The sequence below is a fragment of the Patella vulgata genome, chromosome 7 (genome assembly GCF_932274485.2).
Source record: "Patella vulgata chromosome 7, xgPatVulg1.2, whole genome shotgun sequence".
Taxonomy (NCBI): Eukaryota; Metazoa; Mollusca; class Gastropoda; family Patellidae; genus Patella; species Patella vulgata.
This window is the reverse complement of record NC_065885.2, coordinates 56286730-56306191: the sequence shown is the minus strand read 5'-3', so window position 1 is coordinate 56306191 and position 19462 is coordinate 56286730. Positions and strand designations below refer to the sequence as shown.

Sequence of the window (19462 nt, the reverse complement as noted above, 5' to 3'; positions counted from 1 at the left end):
GGATTTTAATCCATATGATCTTTGCATAAACCCAAATACACAGTATGTCGTCGACAATGTAATCATACAATTATTGGTGATCCAGTGAGTTTGTAATATTATTTTAAAAAATCGTTGGGCCCTACACCATGGCATTAGGATACGTGCCACAATTGTCACATTGGACGATTCCGTGTGTCAAATTGGACCATTGCAAGTGGCACATTGCGCCCATAATAATGATCCAAGACATTGAGACATTTGGCTCAAAATATTAACAGCTTGGCAACATCAAAAGAGAATCAACTTCTCGTTATGCTAACATTTTCCTAATTTAATCTGTTAAAGTTATACCATACGGATGATATTTCGCACATTTGAGCGTAAGAGATTGGCCATGCCTGCTAATTAGGACAATGCTCAATTGATCTATGATTTTGTTTTCTCTCCCGACATTAGCAACAGATTAGGATAATAGTTTAAGCCTCTTATCAGCCTAGAGCAATCCGTATTGTGACATTTTATGAAATAAAAACAATCACGATATTATTTGCTGCCAGATAGCTAGACTTACTATTACTGGGAAATAAATTGTGGGTTAATATTATTTGCTTGTTGTTCCAGTCACGTAGAGATGATGTTTCTCGTGGTAACGAACTAATAATCACTTCTCTTCCCTTCATATTATTTGACAACTTTTCACTTTATCAGTTATTGCCAATAATCTCGTGCTCTCCTATTCAACCATTGAATATGACACGTTCTTTGCAATTTGATCACCTCTCATATTGAATGAATAATAACTGGAATTTCTGAGATCGTTTACTTGTAATAAAACGTTTGCCTTTTCTTTTTCACTTTTACCATGACACGTCCATTGTGATTTGGTCACCTCTCATATTGAATGAATGATCAATGGAATTTCTGAGATCTTTCGCTGGTAATAAAACGTTAGCCTTTTTCTTTTTCACTCCTATCCGTGGTTGTAATGGCATGTGGTTTAATTGGCATTGGATTGAATTTCATTATTCGTCAATGATTAATGTCCTTCCATTGATGGAGATTTATAGAGAAATGTCACGGATGGTCCTTCGTATTTATGTGTCAACGGGTGTTTAGCGATTATAATGTGGCTAAATGCATTTCTGTTTTGCATGGACAGAAATAGACGATGGTTCAGCTATTAGTGCTAAGTAAGACCAGTGCGTGGTGATACCAGGTTTGCCGTAGGAGGTAGTAGTGGTGGGTGTTAAACATGAAATGGGGTTAATCGTTCTAATTTTCTGCACCGACTGGACTAATGAAAAGAAATTTTTACCCGGACAGCGGCACTGTGGCCTATTCCAATTGTCAATGTGTACACGGGTGCACGGATGTTAGTACCATCCAAACGACTAGACAGCTTTCCTTGCCAGGCTCTCCTTCCCACATCAATGACAAGAGGAATCACGCTGAAAAATCCCGAGGTAATTTCTCGGTCAATACTGGGATCGAACCCGAGTACCCAAGGCTAGCGAGAAAGTAACTTACACACTGAGTCACCGCGGCTCAATAATGAATGTTAAATGAAACGAATGGTAGAATTAAGTATTTGGATGGGGCGTAGTTCAAGTTGTATCAGCGGTGAAAGGTGGGTCCAATTTTGAAGGTAAAGTTTAAATTCTGATGGTAAATGAGAATGTTGATATCAGGTTTTTAGTGTGGATAGAAATTTAATTTAGATACTGGTGGTAAATGATAATAGGATCAGGGGTTAAGGATAGTTTAGATACTGATGGTTAACGAGAATAGTACCAGGGTTGAAGGTACCAATGGTAAATGAGAACAGTATCAGGGTTGGATGATAGTTCAGATACTGATCGTAAATGGGGAAGTATCTGGGGTGGATGATAGTTCAAATTTTGGTGGTAAATGAGAATTGTATCTGGGGTTGAGGATAGTTTAGATACTGATGGTAAATGAAAATGGTATCAGGGTTGGATGATAGTTCAGATACTGATAGTAAATGATAAAGTTATCGGGGGATAGAAGGTAGTTCAGATACTGATGGTAAATGAAAATGGTATCAGGGATGGACGTTAGTTCAAATATTGATGGTAAATGGGACTAGTATCAGGGGTGGGTGGTTTTTCAGATACTGATGGCAAATGGGAATGGTATCAGGGTTGGATGATAGTTCAAATATTGATGGTAAATGGGAAGAGTATCTGGGGTGGATGGTGTTTCAGATACTGATGATAGATTGGATTAGTATCAGGGGTGGGTGGTGGTTCTGATACTGATGGTAATTGATAAGGTTATCACGGATAGAAAGTAGCTCAGATACCAATGGTAAATAAGAATGGGATCAGGATGGATGATAGCTCTGATACTGATGGTAAATGAGAATGGTATCAGTGTTTGATGGTAAATGAGAATACAATTAATGCGCGATGTGTAGTTCAGGCTAGTAGGCGGAGTGGAGATAAGATAGCAAATGTGTTAGATGACTTCTGTTGAGACAAAGTAACATTTCAGTCTCATAAATAAACGCATCAAAAAGACCCTTCTTTATATTGCAGGACAACATAATGACTTTTCATGTATTATTAACCTATGATTTTCTATGCAAACACATTTGTCACTTCACAGAGATTTCAGACTTGTTGATACAATAATCTAGTGTGTTCTTTGTTATCAAGCAGGTAAAAAATATCTTTGATCTCGCCGCTAATCTATTTACGGTGTGTATTGTAAGAACCGTGTTACACTGATCAATATCTAGACAATGGTGTCATAATCGATCATCAAGCTTTTTAATGTCAGGTAGAAAGTCAATTTCCATGGCAGGAGTTAAACTTGATGGAACAAAATTATTTTTCCGTGATTTACACCAACTGCAACTGGATATAGAGCTCCCGTTTATCGCTGCTTTTGTTATACGGAGTGATGGGTGGCTTTTAGGAAACCAGATAATGCATTTATTCTTTCTTGAAATCTTCTTAAATTTGTATCTAAAGACACGGCTACGCCTGTAACCAAAAGATGAAGGCCACGAATATTATCCTTTCTCGCCACACAATTCCCACCCCATGATGGACTGGCTCCTCCGACAAGTTTCCCCCGGAAGCGTTTATCTCCGATATCGCCCTCGGCGAGGAGGACGTTAAGATCCATGATCGTTGGACTTTGGGTTTAGTCAATGGACTCATCTGTCTCCATTCTAGAAGGATTTTTTCTAGGTTGTAACTTAGCAACAAATGAGTAACAATTCTAGGTTTCATTCTTAATAATTGGGCTAATGAAGACGGGCTTACGCCACACAGAGTGCTATGAGGGATATTTTGCCCGGACAGTGGCGCTACGGCCTACTCTTATATCAACATCGACTTCCAACTGCCTAGGGATCTTTTACCTGCACGCCAATGTGTACACGGGACCTCGTTTTTTCCTCCTATCCGAACTACTAGACAGCTGCACAACCGGAAAATCCCGATGAACCTTCTCGGCCAACACCGGGATAGAATCCGCGACGTCCAGGCCAGCGAGCCAGCGTCTTACTCACTTAGCAACCGTGCCCCCCCCCCCTTAATAATTGAGATTTCAAAAGAACAAATGAGTACTGCCGAATATCACCTGTTTGTTCCTTGCACACCTTAAACTTCTGTCATTCCAGTTAAAATACCCCCTATATTATAGATTATTATAAATACACGTACAAAACTCGGGTCAAGGAAGTATATTATAAAAGCAGAGTCCTCTTCGGTTGCGCCTGTGGGCAGTATTACGTGATCTAAATCAATTTGCCTACAAAATTCCTAACAAATCCTCTCGATGACTTTTAAATTGCAATGAGCACTTTTCCATCACGCAATAATGCTCTTCAAATAGTTCATTTAGTAAAACAGTTAAAGTACAATTTGAACAGGACTGTAAGAATAGATTGAGTTACAGAAACATCACGTTTCTGCAGTATTGATAGTATTATTGTTTTTTTTTTAAAAATTGACCCGTGAGTGCCAGTCAGGGGTGGATCTACTGTCACTCTAATGAAGCTTATAAAGCCCGTAAACCCTGAAGGATTCCAGAGATAGCTGGGCGTCCTGATAATATCCAAGGTAGAATCAAGGCCACATCCCCTACTGAATTTCTTTAATATTACAATGATTACCAAGATCTGGTTGCTGATCGTGAGTCCAAAGTCTTGGTCCGCTACTGGTCTGTGAGCTGTGACTTAGGTAATAACCGTTTTTCGCTTGAAATTAAATTTTCAAACATTGTACATGTAATTATTTATTAATTTATAAGATGAAAATAAAAGCAAGGTGCTTTATTATATTTATCAAGGCGCCGTTCCAATATTTTCTTGTGAAGTAGCGAAATGTCACTAAAAAGGAGACGTTGGTGTCAATCACTATGAACATATAAGCTGGTCTCCAATCGGTGGTCAATTCTAAATACACCACGACAAGGTACTAACTAAAACAGGATCCCCCTGTTTGATTTTTGCTATTTGCTTCTACCGACTGAACATGGGCTGCCGACATGAAATCTTCCATGTTTGCGAAAAGTGACAACATTCTTGTTAGAAACACCTACAATTAGCAACCACTCACCCTATGATTATGCCAATCTCACAAAATAAACTAATAGTTGAATGTAGACCACATCTCCAAACTTAACCTCTGTTGGAATCTTAAATACTGAATGATAAATTAATTTGAAAGGAGAAATAGTATCAGGTGATCTATAAAAATATTAACATACCATGTCCCGCGCACGAAATCACCAATGATTATATACAACTAAAGAGATGATTTGGAATGGACATGGAAGCCGGAGCTTTTGAGAAGTTAATTAGTAGCCATGATAGTTCAGTGACGTGTAAGGTTCACTAACAGTGTCTGGTTGTTCGTTCAAAATTTAACACGCTACATGGCGTACTTCCGTCTTCATTAGCCTGGTTGTTGCAGAAAAGTAGGATCCCAAACCCCATTTTATTTCACTAGATAACCACGAGGTCAAAAACCTAGAGGCGTCACTAGCCCAGTCGTTTAAAGAAAGAAATCGCGAATAATAAACCCCCCACATTAACTGCGTTTAGATTATCAATCTTCTATAGTGCGACTCTACAAAACACATTAGTTTGATCTCAAAATGAATCTTTTTAATCATTTACTCAACACATATTCAATCACGAGAGGTGAATATTGTTCAATGTACTGGATGAAACCCCAATCTTTGTTGGAACTGAGAGAGATAAGAGTTCCATTAACAATGAAATCATCTGGAAGATATTGTCCTTCGTGTTTAATCGCAAGTAAAAGGTGAATACGGATGCACACACTTAACAAGCTTTTAAAACACTGGGTATTGATTGATTTAAACTAATAGTAATCAGGTGATAAGCTCCTCCAACCGACAGATAAATAATAAATAACGTTAGAAAACGTTGCAGTGGCGCTACATAAACCGAATGGCTCGTGATGCCCAAATGTCAACCAATCAATAGATGTTTAATGAAGCACGTGACGCGAGTTAGTAGATGGGGGTAAAGGTGATTGATTATTGAAAGAGAAGTTAAGTGGGAGATTTGAAAATAATCCCTTGTGAAATCCCAAGAGCACGAAAATTGACAATTTTAATACTTCAACTTTTACGTCGAAGTCTTCACTTATATTATTTTTAAAGGGACAAACCTTTGCCAAAATATAGAGAATCCCTTTTAAACCTGGATTCCAAGCTGGGATCATGAAGCACTTTTTATGAGGTCGTGGCGAACATCTCTAAAACTTTGGAAAAAATGCTATGTTTTCATGAAAAACATATAAATCTCTGATCTATACACCTCTTGTCACATTGCCAATCGTCTTCCCTCTCTCACGCTCACGATGTGTTTCCTCAGACTCTCATTACAACATTTTGATCTGTAAATAATGATGATGTTTCATAGTAAAAGGTGACTTTGTTCAGATAATGGTTTCTGGAATGGGGTCACAACCAACAAATAATTTGAAACCAGTACTTTCAAATGATGTCCTTTTAATTACACTATCACAATGCACCTAAATGAGTCACTAAAACGTATGCCCATATATGGAATTTGATATTGATGAAATAGCTAGAATATGATTATGACATGCCCCCCCCCCCCAACAAACAAACAAACAAAACACAAGAAACCAAAAATAGAAATAAACAAATAAATGTACCCATTCAGCAATAAGTAGTGAAAAGAGGCCATGACCAGGAAGATGTGGCTAGTTATTCGGATAGTACGAACAGACGAGGTTAACCCGTGTACATATTGGCATGCACGTAAAATGATCCTCAACATCTACGAAGAGTAGGTGGGAAGGCAGCTGCCCGGCAAAATACTGCACATGTAGCCATAAAAATTAAAACGAGAGAGAGAGAGAGAGAGAGAGAGAGAGAGAGAGAGGCTAGGTCATTTTCGGAACTAACATTATTATTGTTCAATTTTATTTCATTTATTCGCTTATGCGTAGGGGTTTTTAGCAGTGGGAGGAAACCAGAGAACCCGGTGAAACCCCAGGAGGTTGGATCAAAACCACGCAGCTTGGCTCAATGACAGACCTTATAATGCAACACGCACGCATTAACTACTCGGCCATCCAAGCCCCCTGTTTAGAGCACCTAATACTACTTTTGATTTGATTGGTTCACTAAGCATGTTTTTTTCTGTACACTGATATTCTAACAGAAACTATTTTAGCATAGCATCCAAATCCCAGACAAATTACATTATTAAACTTTCTTGCTTTTCAGACGAGAACAAGTTTATCGAGATTGTAGGATGCAATATCGGAATTAAATCAAATTATATATATATAAAGACCGTATTCAACAGATACTCACAATTGTTAACCTGAACCATGTGGACCAATGACATTCCAGACTAGGAGACATTATACATAAACAGAGGCCGTGGGGGGGGGGGGCGTTCACTCGAAACAATCTAAGTCATTTCGGGACTAACATATTAACACATGGACAATTTTATTTAAAAAATTCGCTTGCGCTTAGGGTCTTTAGCTGTGGGAGAAAACCCAGAAAAAAACCCACGCGGCTGGATAAGTGACCCTATCACGTGTAAGCCACTTTACTCAATGACAGACCTTATGATCTAGACCCTTACAAATAATATTTAGTTTGAGATGTTTAATACGTGTTAATGCGGGTTATAAATCTCTAGAAGTAGTATACGGGTTAATTTGGGTTATAAATCTCTCGACGTATTATACACTTTAAGTTGTTTAATACGAATTAATTTGAGTTATAAACCCTTAAAGTATTATAGTTAAGATGTTTAATAATGTACACAAATATATTCATAAAACATTCACCTTGTTAATAAAATTTTAAAATAATAAAAATAAGTAGATGGGTCTTTTTTGTCGAAGTTGCCTTCTTGGTTTGAACTCAGCCATTGAAGATATATCTCTATTTTAAAATCCATGAACCACACCTCCGTGCTTTAGAGCCGCGATTCCATATTTCCGTTCATTAGAAGAATCATACAGCCAGATAAATATACACGTTAGTGTCTAGTTTCGTTATAATTTTACATTACATCTTTAGCGCCATCAGCCCAAGTAGTGTGAGCCAAATGAAACAGATATAGTAACAGAATCCACTTTAGTCCTAAAACATGTCACTCTGGTCTAGTTGGTTTAAACGATATTATATTTTGAGTTAGACAGGAGTAGATACAATACTGATATAATGGATTTGAAAACAAGCCAAGCTTATATAAATTTAACTCCGCTAGTTCATATCTGTTAATAACAGCCGTGATCGGGAGATTCTTGTAATGGGTTTTATCTAGTTTGCTCCCGATGTCGACGCATGAAATAAAGAATGCAATATATTAACCCATATTCCTGAAGCAATGGTCTGAGAAATCCCTCTCTGGGCATTGCTGGATTGACTTCTGATACTTGAGCTTTTGAGGGAGTGTGTCTATTCTTCCCGTTCAATCAAACCTCTCCTGCCTACAGCAAGATGACAGCCTTTCGTTAAATCTGGGATCTTTCCTAAAACTCTGGACAGTGATTTAAGGTATTAAAAACGGTGAAAGTATTGTTGGTCTCCAAACAATATTGTTTACATTGTAGCCATTTTTGGTAGCCTCGTTTGTCACCCAATTAGCTTTTCTGCAATATACTGCTATGTACTGGTTAATTGGGCGTCGTAAATATCGTGAGTCGTGACGTAACGTTATGTAAACATATTTGGGGCTCTGTTTAAACCCGAATGATATTGTTACGGATTTAGGTATTGGTTGTTAATCGGACCATTAACCAGTCATAATTTGGAACAAAAATTTGCTTTCGTTACGCCAGTGCTTGAGTGGGATTAGGTGTAATAAAACGAAACACTGCGAGGAGTACGATATTAGCCCTCCAACGAACTATGGTGATGAGTGGAGATTAAACACCATTTTTCATTTCCTTCATATTTTAAACTCGGTTAACCGATGTTTTTTCTTTAATTGTAGATGAACGAATATCGTGGAAGGAGTGGTGGTCGTATGAAGGTCCTTCGGGTAAGTTGAGCGGAATTTATTTTGTGTGACTATATTCCATTTTAGCCAATTATCCGATTTTCTTATTTCTCAAGACATATAAATCTAGAACATCTTTATATCATCCCAGTTTCTATTGTAGTTGTGTTATTTTCCTTATCAGTTTAACTTAGCCAAAGCATTGGGTGAACTAAGTGCCGGTCTACCCATTCATGTTCAGTTTACTTCTTTATCAGTTTAACGCAGCCAATTTGATGTGTTAAAATCATCCTGCTATAAATCAAAGCATCGGGTAAACTTAACGCCGGTCTACCCATTCATGTTCAGTTTACTTTTTTATCAGTTTACCGTAGCCAATTTGATGTGTTAAAATCATCCTGCTATAAACCAAAGCGTCGAGTAAACTGAACACGAATGGGAAGACCGGCGTTTAGATCAGCGACGTTTGATCCACGGAGAAGTTCAATATCTAGCTGGTGCTATTGAATAAAATGAGGTTTAACTTCCTACTTTTCTGCACCAACCGGACTAATGAATACAGACATGCATCATGCAATGTATACTTATGATGTAGTACCATGGGTCGTCTGTCTGACTCTGATGTGGAAAGCGGGCCCCCGACAAACCGATCGCGACATCCTACGTATGACCCATGCACTCTTTTCTTACAACATATATTGGAACAGCCCTTGATCGTCTAGTTTGTTTCTGACATTCCATGTTAATGACAGCTTCACGTTGTGATTGAATATACTGCATCTTAACTGACATGATTAACCAGAACAACAAATACAAGAGTCTCTTGACTACAGTTTTATATTAAGCTCTGAATACATAACGGTTACACTGCATAATCATCCAAAGTCTTCGATACTGAAAACACGAATTATTTGTCAATTTAAATCAACATTGATGTTGTGATCTTACCGTGAAAAGATGGGCTTCTGATATCCAATATTTAAGACAAAATAAACATTTTATCACTCGTACACGGATCGTGTACCATAATGCGTTTCAGCGCCATTTGTAACAAGTCATTTGAAGAACGAGGCTAGACATATTTCACAAATCATGTCAAACTGTGATGTCATGTTTTTATCTGGTGAGTATGCACAATAAATAATATCAGTGTAGACTGGAATAACCAGACGCTAAAGATTGCCCTTCGATTGAGACTTCTGGCGTATTTCGCCGAACATAATTTATTTGAAATTAGAGTAAAAACGGAAACGATTGAATGTAAATCAGTTCATATACATTCATATTACATTATTATATGCTTTGCGACCCATTTGTGTCAATTTCTAGGTTCAAAATTTTAGCGATATAGCTCCTTTAAAATTAACATGTCTTTCTTACCACCCGCTAATTTGTAGATCGAGTTTACTGACGGATGCCAACATCATATGTCTCTCCTACAAATCAATGGGGTTTACTCCATCCAGTTGGTATCTCTCGAACCTAGGCGGTCTCCCCCGAATTTACCGGCTATCTGCCGAACGGTCAGAGCTCTGTTGGTTTTCTATCCTTGGGTTTCGGCTTTCAGTTATCTACTTGGTCAAATATGACGTAATTAATTACTAAGCCAAATGATGCAATAGGAATTTTCCACTACGAGTGATCTGGTGATATTTTGTTTTCACATAGAACCAGCTATGTTTTGGTTTATAAATCTTTTTTATGTATCAATCCATGTCTCATTTTGATTTTAAGTGCGTGAGACATGACTTCTCCACAACACATGTATGTGAACCCAACAATTAGCCAAAGATATAGTATTAATACAATGATATTAATTTAATAAGCAAAAATTCTACAACAGTCTTACAATGAAGGGCAGTGGCGTTTCCGCCTAATCTTCACTGAATCCCAACGGTGATGGGTGCATTTAGGTGCACGCCAACGCTTACATGAATGACTTGATGCTATTTACGAAATGAAATGAAATGAAATGACATGGGGTTTAACGTCCCACTGTTTCTCTCCTAAACTGGGCTAATGAAGACGGGCATACGCCATACAGTGTGCTATGAGGGAAATTTTACCCGGGCAGCGGCGCTACGGCCTACTCTTATATCGAATTCCAACTGCCAACATGTACACGGGACCTCGGTTTTTCGTACCATCCGACTAGACAGCTGTCCTTATCAGGCCCTCCGTCCTGCATCACTGACAAGGGGAACCAGCGTCGTACCCACTTACCGATGCTATTTACGTTGTTCCTCCTTAGGCCTTCCATTCTGCACTGGGCTGGTAAATATCGAGGAGTTTTCTCGACCAACACCGGAAGGGATCCCGTTTACACCTCCCAGTTAGTGAGTAATTAATCTCGTTGATTTGCTCCGGGGTTTCCCGATGAGATATAAGCGGGTAACCCAGGGGCCCTTTTTCTCGAAATTTTAACTAAGATAAAATCCAAATTTTAGTAATTTGATTGGATAACATTAGATTGATTTTAGTGCATAGCCAATCAAAACAGAAGTATCTACTCAAATTTGGATTTTAACTTTAGTTAAGAATTCGAGAAACAGGCCCAGAACATTAAATCTGAACCGAAAAACATAAAATCTAAACCGAAACGAAACGAAAGTTGTATCTTGGTCTGATTAGATCGAGATATCTACAACGTTATTATTGTCATCTGTGGTTCATTGTGTGAAGGATAGGACAGCATCTATATACGGTTACATTTTCGTTCGATATAGCTCAACCTACTCTCCCCTCTAAGCGTCCGCTAGACCGTGGATAATTAATTTCCATACTTACAATTACAACTTAAACTGTCGACTGTGGTAGTCGAGCGGATAGAATCCTGTTGGCCGAGAAGAATTATTCAAACTCGGTCCCTGCTTGTCTGATGCAGCGCCTGAATGGCTGAGAAGGAATTTCTACCTAGTCATTCGGATGGGTGACGAAATATCGGATCCACACGTATGCACACTGGAGTGCACGGAAAAAACCCTCGCGGTTGTAATTCAAAGAATAGTACTGGATACACCACCGCCCGGCAATATTCTCCTACTTAGCCTTGCGAAAGCCGAATTAAGATTCTGTAGGCCCCTGGGCTTTCAGATACTGTCGGGCCTTAGGTAATATTTTCAAAATTATTATTTTTTACAAGTCTAACAACAACTAAAATTCGAACAGTTGCGTAATTTCTTTCTTTCAAATTATGTCCCTTTAATAGCTGCATTTTAAAATATAATCACCCACTTTGAGCTGACAACTAAATCATGTATCCATACATTTATATTTTAACAAATATTGATTTTTGTCTCTCTTTGTGAGTGGAGTCCTAACAAAGAGCTTTTATTGTATGACTGTCAAGCCATTTGTGCATCGTGATACAAAAAAACATAAAATGTTTTAAAAACAAATTATCATATACATGCTAAAACGTTTTACTGCTGTTACTCGATGGGTGTCAATATTCTCTATTATAAACCAATTTTTTATAATTCTATCTCCTGCAGCTCATTTTCGCTGCTTTTATAATACTTGAATTCAGAAAATTCTAAGCGATGCAACATTTAAACATACATTATGCAAGAGCTAAATCTGCCAATTGCAGGTCTTTCTTTAAGCCTGAAATGTTATCTAAATTATTAAAGATACATTATGGGAGATTCGATAACGAATTGGTAGTTCTCAATATAATAGTTAAAAACTCAATAATGTAAAGGCAATTTGCTGAAAATTTCAGTCAAATTGATCCACTATGAACCGAGAAATAAGCGATCGAAAGTTCCGCATAGCCTCGGTCATCATTACTAAAATCGGTACGACAAAAATCATAGTCTCGATTATCCATTTAATCGTTAAATCGAGAAGGAAAGTTATGCAGCAAATCGGATCATAATCCAACAATTATCGCAGGCTAGCGTTGACATCGAGAGTTGATTATGGTCTGGATACGTTAATTAATGTCTAATTAATAGTATATATAACATTTCTTGCCTAAAGAAAGACCTACAATAGGCATATTTAGCTCTTGCATAATGTATGTTTAATTAGACATTAATTAACTTATCCAGACCATAATCAACTTTCGATGGCATCGCTAGCCTGCGATATTTACTGAATTATGATCCCATTTGCTGCTCGACTTCCATTCATAATTTAATCATGGAATGGGTGAAAGAGGCTATGTTTTTTATCGTATAGACTTTAGTAATGATGACCGAGGCTAGGCAGAAATGTCATTCGCTTAGTTCTCGGTTCATAGTGGATCAATTTGAACGAAATTTTCAGCAAATTGTCTTTACATTATCTAGTTTTTAACTATTATAGTGAGAACTGCCAGCTCTTTATCTAATCTCCCATAATGTATCGCCCATTCAACGTCTTGTTGTAAGTGTATTACGTAATGGCGGTTAGTTTACCAGTCCACGGTCATATATTTAGTATCACATCTGTCGAGGAAATATATCTTTAAATATTGGTTGTTATCGACAATGAAATTAATGATTTATTAATTGTTCCAGAATAAATAGTAATTAATTTACTTAATGCATCAACCCGGATGATATAATTAAAGAGTTATTACACCCAATTATATTAATGATGATGAATAAATGTTTGATATGTTAGGCGTGAAAATGTAAACTTATCGACATTTGGTTATAAAATATTGATACACAACAGTTTACTAGGGTGGGATCCCATTGATGTCCTATATTATGCTTTTTAACTTTTCATTGGCAAATGTCCCTGAGGGTAGACGGCGCCGTGAGGAGTTGGGGATCTAAATGACAGTATACAAAAAACATTTATTATTCTTTTTATATGAAACGTGTAATTTTGCACTTTTTCCTGTTTGGGGTGGTGTAGCTAATGAATTTGAATGTTATGCACCACCTTAGCACCAGACATCCCCAATGACAATGACATGACGTATATTCAAAATGTTCTCGGATCACCGGGGCCCCGCCTTAACCTTTCCCGCGTCCGATGTCGAGTTTACATGTATTATCTAGCAGTACTGTTACTTAATCAGTGAATATCCGAATAAAAGAAGTGCTTTCGTCTAGTATCCTTCTATTGTCCGAAAAGACAATCATATGAAATGAAATGGGGGTTTAACGTCCTACTGTTGTACACGGAACCTCGCCTTTTCGTTTCATACGAACGAATATACGTTTTCCATTGTCAGGCCCTCTGTCCTGCACCACTGATAATGGGTGGGGGCACACTGGAAAATCCAGATGAACTTTCTCGGCCAACACCAGGTTAGCGTGGCAGCGTCTAACTCACTGGGACTACCTGCTTTCTGTAACACAGTAGATCAAAAGACCCCCCCCCCTCCTTCACTCCACCCAAGCAAGTTTAAGGCAAGTGGTACATCTATAAAACCTATTTGTGGGACGAACATCCGGTTAACTATCCAATCATATAATCACAGCTCACGAAGGACCGGAAGTACAAACTTTTATAAAGGAAGCCCTGGGACGTTAGAACCACACGGACTAACTATAAGATTGGACAACTTAAAACATGTTATCAGAATTTAATGGTATTAGACCGACCATAGAAATCTAGACCCCAAAATAGAAATCTATGTCCCGAATGCAATATTCTATTAGTACATTAAACTTTTAAGAATATAGATTCCAGAATTCGATTCAAAGAATGTGTTGGTAAGACAATACATCTCCTACTCCTAGACTGGACAACCTGCTCTAAATGACGTCAGACTGGTTCCTATTCTGACTTCAATATATTATAATATTATTATGTAAGTCAGAGTCAGAAAAGGAGTGACGTAGGAGCGAGTCTGACGTATTAGAGCAGGTTATCCAGTCTATACATCTCCAAAATATATACAATATTCTAATTTACGAGACAGCGGAAATCAATACATTTCATACGGCCAACCCCTTAATTAACTTAACTCGTTGTTATGACAACAAATATGGAACCTATCATAACTTGCGTCTGTGTCTGTTTAGTCTCGTAATCTCTAGTCATCGATCTGATTTAATATTAGTTAAATCAGAAACATATCTGTTACGCCACTACACAGAGATTAGTTTAATCAGAAACACACGGAAATAACGGTACATTAATAAAAATCTCCATGAAGTGTTTTTCTGTATCATAATCTTTATGGCGTTTTTTGTCTAAGTTCACATTGTTGTATCGACTTTGGGAATACGAACTTAATTTTGAAATGAAATGAAATAAAATAGAATAGAATGGGATTTAAGGTCCAACTTTTTAATTATCCGGGATAATGAATCCATCTGTCAACGGTTCACTTACACGGGTCACATGTACATTGATGGGCCTCGATTTATTGTCCTATCCGAACAACTAGACGCTTTATTATTGGCAAACTCGTCGTCCTGCGCCAGTGACAAAGGGAAACTAGACTGAAAAATCCAAATAGTTTTTTTAAGCCAACACCGGGATCAAACCCACTACCTCCTGGATAGTGAGCCTGGCTTCCCGTTCTCAGTGATGTAGAATTGAAGATCTTGCAAGGAAAAGTGTCTAGTCGTTCGGACGGGACAAGAAACGAAGTCCCGTGCATATCATTGGCAGCATAGTAAATATCCTCTCACAGTTGAACATCTGATACCACGTCCTATTTACAGAGTTCAGATATTATTTTTTCTCGAGACAATATTTCTATATTAACCTTTGTCATAACTTCTGTTTAGTTCGTGGCTTTAAAATTTGATTGGGTCTACTTTAAAAAAGTATATTTGTAAAAAATCGCGACATTTACCGCGGTTATTTGTATTGTATGTTTTCATTGGCTGGCACACTATGTTCGCCAACGAATCACCACTTAAAACAAGGGTTCAGTCAAGGGAGTTCTTTTTACCATTGTATTCGAAGGTAGTTCCAGGAATTAAGTTCACGGCATCTTAACCATTAAGTTTCTTGATGTTATCCCGATAATGTCCTCAACTGACCCCCACCCCCGCTCCTACACGTCCCCCGAAAAGGAAAGACGTGTACTTTTACAAAATTTGCTACTCTAATGCTAAATTGTTACGGTTAAATTGATTTGATATTTTCTAGATGGACGCATCCATCTCTGTAACATGTTTGTGAAAAGTGTTAATTTCCCCTGGGGCACGAGGTAAAAAGATTTATGATTTAATTGAATAATTTCTTCGAGTGAACCAATCGATACTGAACCTTGCAGGTCAGAATGCAGACATGGTGTCACGATTTCTAAGCGCCGTCAACGCACCATGCTTCGTGCAGTGGAAAAGAATGCGGTTGTTGATAACGATATTCTAAATTCTAAATTTTACCTGTTTCGAAAAGTGAAATGAAATGAAATGGGGTTCAACGTCCTACTGTTCTGCTCCGAACTGGGCTAATAAAGACGGGCATACGCCATACAATGTGCTATGAGGGAAATTTTACCTGGACAGCGGCACTACGGTCTACTCTTATATCGAATTCCAACTGTCAAGGGTTATTCTTCCAAGGTAGGTTTTTATTTTCCTTAGGAAAACATGATAAAAGGGTTTTTTCTTACTGGAATTCTAGGATATTCTCATTGTACGTACATGTAAACATAGACGGTTTATAAGCAAGATAAAGTCCTCGACCTCGATTATGCTGAGGAAGAAAGACTTTAAAAAAAAAAAACCTCGACAGAAAAACCTCGGCCTACTGGCCTCGGGTTATTTTCTTCAGCCTTTCTTTCCCCAGTATAACCTCAGTCTCGTGCTTTATCCTACACATATTGAGGTGAGTCGTAGCAATCGTGTTGATCGTATCTGCACGTATCTGCACGTATCAGATCGTGGACCCAATAGAGGGACAATCCTATCGTATAAACGCATCGTACGACAGCATGGGAACGGAGTATTAGGTTATTAACTTTAGGGAGATTGATGACGGTCATTTTAACATTTTTATGTCCAAAATACAGAGAGAGAGAGAGAGAGAGAGAGAGAGAGAGAGAGAGAAATGGGGTTTAACGTCCACTCGACACAAACTAGGTCATTTCGGGACTAACATATGGTTTAATTTTATTTCAATAATTCGCTTGCGCGTAATAAATATATAGAAGTAATAAATATACAATACAATAATCATATGTATATATAGAGAGAGAAATGGGGTTTAACGTAAACTCGACACAAACTAGGTCATTTCGGGACTAACATATGGTTTAATTTTATTTCAATAATTCGCTTGCGCGTAGGGGTCTTTAGCAGTGAGAATAAACCAAAGGACCCGGAGAAAACCCACGAGGTTGGACAGGCGACCCTACTCCTTGTCACGTACAACCGGGGATTCGAAACCACGCCAGTTGACTCAACGACAGGCCTTATGATACAGCGCACAGCGCGCACGTGCTAACCATTCGGCCATCCAACTCCCCGTCCAAAATACAAATTGAAATTAGATATATTACTATGTTGCGTTACTAATCAATTATCTGTGTGGAGGGGGAGGGGGGGGGGGTAACCTCTGCAATCATACTAAGCATTTCCTGTCTGAGACACGGGATTTACCCGATACGCAATAACAGAAACAAAACACCTACTGGACAGATAATTTTTGTTCTCGTCTCAAGTACATCAATTGTTTCCTCACTAAATATGGCTATTAAACGTCGGATCAATCTTACACGATATCTGTAGCCAGCTTATCATTAGTTTCAGGCTAATGGAACCCACCAGGCGTTAAATAGAATTTTCATGGAACTTCACAACAAGACGATGGAATCCTGTCTACACTAAAATCATTCTAACATTACGATCTCCCATTCTTCTTTTCCATTACTTTTCTCATACATTCTCGATTATCATGACGCGATCTATATTAAACATTGATGAAAGAATAGACACTTGTAACAAGAGACTACTACTTGACTTGATATAAGACTCCGGTAGCGTGCACATGTTAGGTGAAGCTCGAAGAAAAACTACTTTAAACCCATGGCTATATTTTCAAAAAGAATGTCAACAAATGGCATAAAGTTAATGGAGTTCGTATCTTTAATACTGGTAATAGGTTTTCAGGAAGAAAGATTGGGGATTTTTTTTTGGTATTTAGACTGATAAATGAAAATCGGATAGATATTGTCTGCCGAACTATAGATCGAGGAAATTATGTGTCTTGATTAGAGACAGAGTACTAAACATTCATCGACATTTGTACATTTGTTATTGATTAAGTTAACCCAACTCAAACTTTAGTCTTTATATAAAAATATCTGAAGCGTTGGTGTAGAACTGACATGGTTTGGTCCTTAATAGAAATTGTTTTCAGTGTCACCAATGGTGATGGTCCCCGATCCGTTCCCGGTGATGGTCGAGAACGTTCTCGAGATTTTCAAGATTGAAACCATAGAGAACAGACATGGTTTGGTCCTTAATAGAAATTATTTCAGTGTTACCAATGGTCCTTTAAAAGATGGTCCCCGATCCAATGCCGGTATTGGTCGAGAATGTTCGTCGAGATTTTCCAGATTGAAACCTCATTCCTTATATAAAATATCTGTATCGTTCATATATAACTGACATGGTTTGGTCCTTAATAGAAATTGTTTTCAGTGTCACCAATGGTGTATAAAAATATAGCCCCTATTTCAATCCCACGGTGTGTTGCCCAGAGAGTTATTCGGCGTTTCTTGACCACGTTTCTCCTTGGTAGTGCTGCAGGAAGGAGAGTCTAAAAAGAAGACTTCTTTAAGCCACCCGCTCACCCATTAGGTTGCATTACTGTGAGTGCTTACAGCTTTTCATGTTCTTGGCGGACAATCCTTGGTTGACCAATCTTCCTATTTGTTGCTAAGTCTCATGAAAAGCAAATCGCGTGGTATCTGCCGCTAAAACAAACTAAAGATTTAGTTATATTTTATATATTTAGTGAAATTGGGATAAAAGTCCATGAAGAAGGAATTAATCGGAATCCAACGAGATCTGGTCACCTTGAGTTAATAAAAGCAGTCTATAAAAGTTTGAAGCTCTGTAATCTGTTATTCCCAGATGGCCAGCCTACTTTAAATTACATTAAGATAATGATTACCCTAGCGTTTAAAGATGATGCTTTCAGACATCGTAAAAGACGTTTATTGTCGCCTGTTTAATATCGGATAGTGTCTAACCAGTCAACCATTTTAAGTAGTACGATCATGACAACTACAATCTCGTGAAATGGATAAAAGCACTTATAAATGAAATGAAATAAACTGGGGTTTAGCGTGGACTTCTCTGTGTCAGCCTGGCTAATGAAGACCGTAATCTGTCTTCTTGCGTGGTATAAGTAGGGGCACTTTGCCCGGACAGTTGTCTTTCCAACTGCTCTTCGGGAGGGGAGGGGGGTCACGGTGGCTAAGTGGGTAAGATGCTGGCTCGCTAGCCTGGAGGTCGGGTGTTCGATCCCTGCATTGGCCGAGAAAGTTCATCCAGATTTTCCTTCGTGGTTCCTCCTTGTCAGTTGAGCAGGACAGATGGAACAAAAAACCGAGGTCCCGTGTACTCAGTGGCATGCACGTAAAAGATCCCTTGACAGTTGGAATTCGATATAAGAGTAGGTCGTAGCGCCACTGTACGGGGAAATTGCCCTCATAGCACACTGTATGGCGTATGCCTGTCTTCATTATCCCAGTTCGGAGCAGAACTGCTCTCCGTCGAATTCCAATTGGTAAGGATTTTTTCCCGTGTCCGCCAACAAGCACGTTTTCATTGGCTAAGTCAGGTCTCTGGAGTTAGACTTCTTTAAGATGTTTCAGACCATAATAATAAATGACATAAGAACAAAAAAGAAACTAAATCATGGCATAATTTGAAGTAGACTGTCCCATTAGGACATCATTACATATTTTCATATAGTTTTGTTTTATTGATTAATTTAAATGTGATCCCATTTCTTTCTAACAATCTTTAACCTAGTACTATATAACATACAGAGTTGAATAGAAATACATTTTTACATTAATGGTAATTTGTATTTCGTAATTAAAAGACAACCATTATG

At 38.1% G+C, this 19462-nt stretch overlaps 1 protein-coding gene across 1 annotated transcript in view; it reads left to right on the top strand.

Moving 5' to 3' along the window:
* Positions 1 to 19462, top strand: part of LOC126826832 (carbonic anhydrase-related protein 10) — a 45894-nt gene that overhangs the window by 2028 nt on the left and 24404 nt on the right. The window contains exon 2 of the mRNA XM_050555939.2: positions 8480 to 8527. Coding sequence (XP_050411896.1) covers positions 8480 to 8527 — 48 coding nt within the window. The remainder of the gene's footprint in view (positions 1 to 8479; positions 8528 to 19462) is intronic.